We start from the raw sequence: 2,206 nt of genomic DNA, 5'->3' as shown, positions 1-2,206 counted from the left end.
GGAGAGAGAGAGAGGGGGGTAGGGGGATGGGGAGAGAGAGAGAGGGGGGTAGGGGGATGGAGGGAGAGAGAGAGGGGGGTAGGGGGATGGAGGGAGAGAGAGAGGGGGGTAGGGGGATGGAGGGAGAGAGAGAATAGATAGATAGAGATCTCTCACCTGCTGTCATCGGTCTCTGTGGCCAGTGGAATCTTGTCCTGGCTCTTTCCGCTGGTGCTGCTGGCCGGGCTGCTCTCTGACATCGGCCCGACATGGCTGATACTGATGGAGAACAAGAGACACAGAAGGCTGAATTCACTTTCTTTAGTCATGTGACTGCCATGCTCACATCCGATTGGTCTCAGCAGAAAATAACTGTCACTTTCTAAGTCTCCTCATCCTGGTGGGCTACATACTGAACTGACCCTATAGGGACCTCCCATGGCAGTAGAGGGAAGTGTGTTCATAGTAACCTCCATTCTGATTGGAGGAGGAGACAGAACACCTCTCAGGGGGTCCAACCCGACCCCGCTCCATCCACAACTAACACAAACATTTAGGCCTTGTTCACACCAAATGCAGACCAGATCCGGTCAGGTTTCTGCACACGCAGTGCAGTGAGTTGTGACGCGTTTTAGAAGCGTTTTGGATGCGTTTTTGATGCGTTTAGGGCCGGTTTTGGTTAAAAATATATATATATATTTTTAAGTTTAACATGGGGTTTCAGGCACTTGCATGCGTTTTTTTATGCGTTTTAGATGCGTTTTTGATGCGTTCCAGACCAGATCCAGAGCAGGTAAAATAGGGCTTGCCGCAGTTTTTTCATCCGGTCTGGATCTGGTGGGGGGCCCTCAGGAGCCACATAGTCTGGATGCTGTTTTAAAATGGACTCTGGGATTCAAACGGTTAATTTGTCACTTTCTTAAAGGAGAACTACACTCACCTCCCCTCCCGCCTTGTGATGTCCACCAGCTCCTTCCCTCTCACCAACATCTCCGTCCGGTCTTTTGGATTCGTGATCCGGCTCTTAGAAACCTGGGACGATCTGGCTGGCATCCCGCCCGGCTCCTGGCAACCAATGACCTCACAGGTTGCTAAGAGCTGAGCGGGGGAGATGTAAATGGCCCTTACAGATCTACCCAGCCAGCTCTTAAAGGAGAACTATCGAGGTTAGTGATTTCCCCCATAGTTCTCCTTAGGGTGTTTAAGGCGCCCATACACCTTACGACAATCGTATGCGATCGACTTTTCGTACGACAATCGTAACGCGTGAATGTAGTTTGCCCGACCCATAGTACTGTGCAATGGTACGACTTTTGACGGTCAAGCATGCCCGAAAACTTTGGTCGATCGTACGATGTTCGCAAGATTGGTGGCGTTTCCGTCCGTCAAAAGTCACACGATTAACACTGCTTATGCGCAAACGCAAATAAGTGCGGTGGATTACAGCAATGCGTCCAGGTGTTTTTTTTTTAACTACCGCTGATTGAAACTTGCGATAATCGGGGCAGGACGGGGCCGCCGTACGAAAATCGTAAGGTGTATGGGCACCTTTAGCATCCTGGGATGCTCTGGCCAGAAAGGGGGCGACAGGTGCACTGAAAACATTGCGCACCCCCCCCTGCCGCTCCCTCCTCCCACATGACCCAAAGTGATGCCGCCTGAAGCAACAGGTGCCTCAGGCTGCCTCATTAAAGGGACGACCCTGCTCTTCTGTAATATAAAGCCCGCCTGCTTGCACATTTTTCATTTTTATATTTTATGTTCCACTTTGACCCTTTAAAGGAGAAGTATGAGGGGGGAGGGGCCTTTCACTCGCCTCATAGTTCTATTGATGTCAGCGATCCTTGAACCGCCAGAGCCCAGGGGAGAAGATGCTGTGGGCCTAGCAGCTTGGCGGGACCGAGGATCAGGTGACTATATCTGCTTTATTTTCATCCCTAGACCAAAACGGGAACTTAACCCTTGCTGGGAGAGGGTAGCCCCACCGCTTTATGGGTTAATTTAAAAGAACCCCCGGAGCTCCCCTTTAATGCTGCTGACAGATTGCATCGTATCTGCCATTCTGCCCGGAGTTCTTCCCATTGGACATCATGTGACACAATGGGACAATCCCATCTATGGGTAGGGAGTATTGTGGTACCGGCTGTGCTGGGCCCTCCGGCATTCGCTGCTGCTGATTGGCCGATCTTATTGTAGGATGCGACTGTACGTGGGAATGGCGATGGGG

At 51.3% G+C, this 2,206-nt stretch overlaps 1 protein-coding gene across 1 annotated transcript in view; it reads right to left on the bottom strand.

Annotated features, from left to right (window-relative positions):
* PHF24 (PHD finger protein 24) overlaps window positions 1-2,206 on the bottom strand; it is a gene marked incomplete at its 5' end in the record, with an annotated part of 20,175 nt that overhangs the window by 5,464 nt on the left and 12,505 nt on the right. The window contains one exon of the mRNA XM_018575300.1: window positions 157-258. Coding sequence (XP_018430802.1) covers window positions 157-258 — 102 coding nt within the window. The remainder of the gene's footprint in view (window positions 1-156; window positions 259-2,206) is intronic.

The sequence above is a fragment of the Nanorana parkeri genome, unplaced genomic scaffold (genome assembly GCF_000935625.1).
Source record: "Nanorana parkeri isolate BGI_ZX_2015 unplaced genomic scaffold, ASM93562v1 scaffold3761, whole genome shotgun sequence".
NCBI classification, from domain to species: Eukaryota; Metazoa; Chordata; class Amphibia; order Anura; family Dicroglossidae; genus Nanorana; species Nanorana parkeri.
The sequence above is the reverse complement of the archived record's forward strand: the minus strand, read 5'-3'. Positions and strand labels throughout refer to the sequence as shown.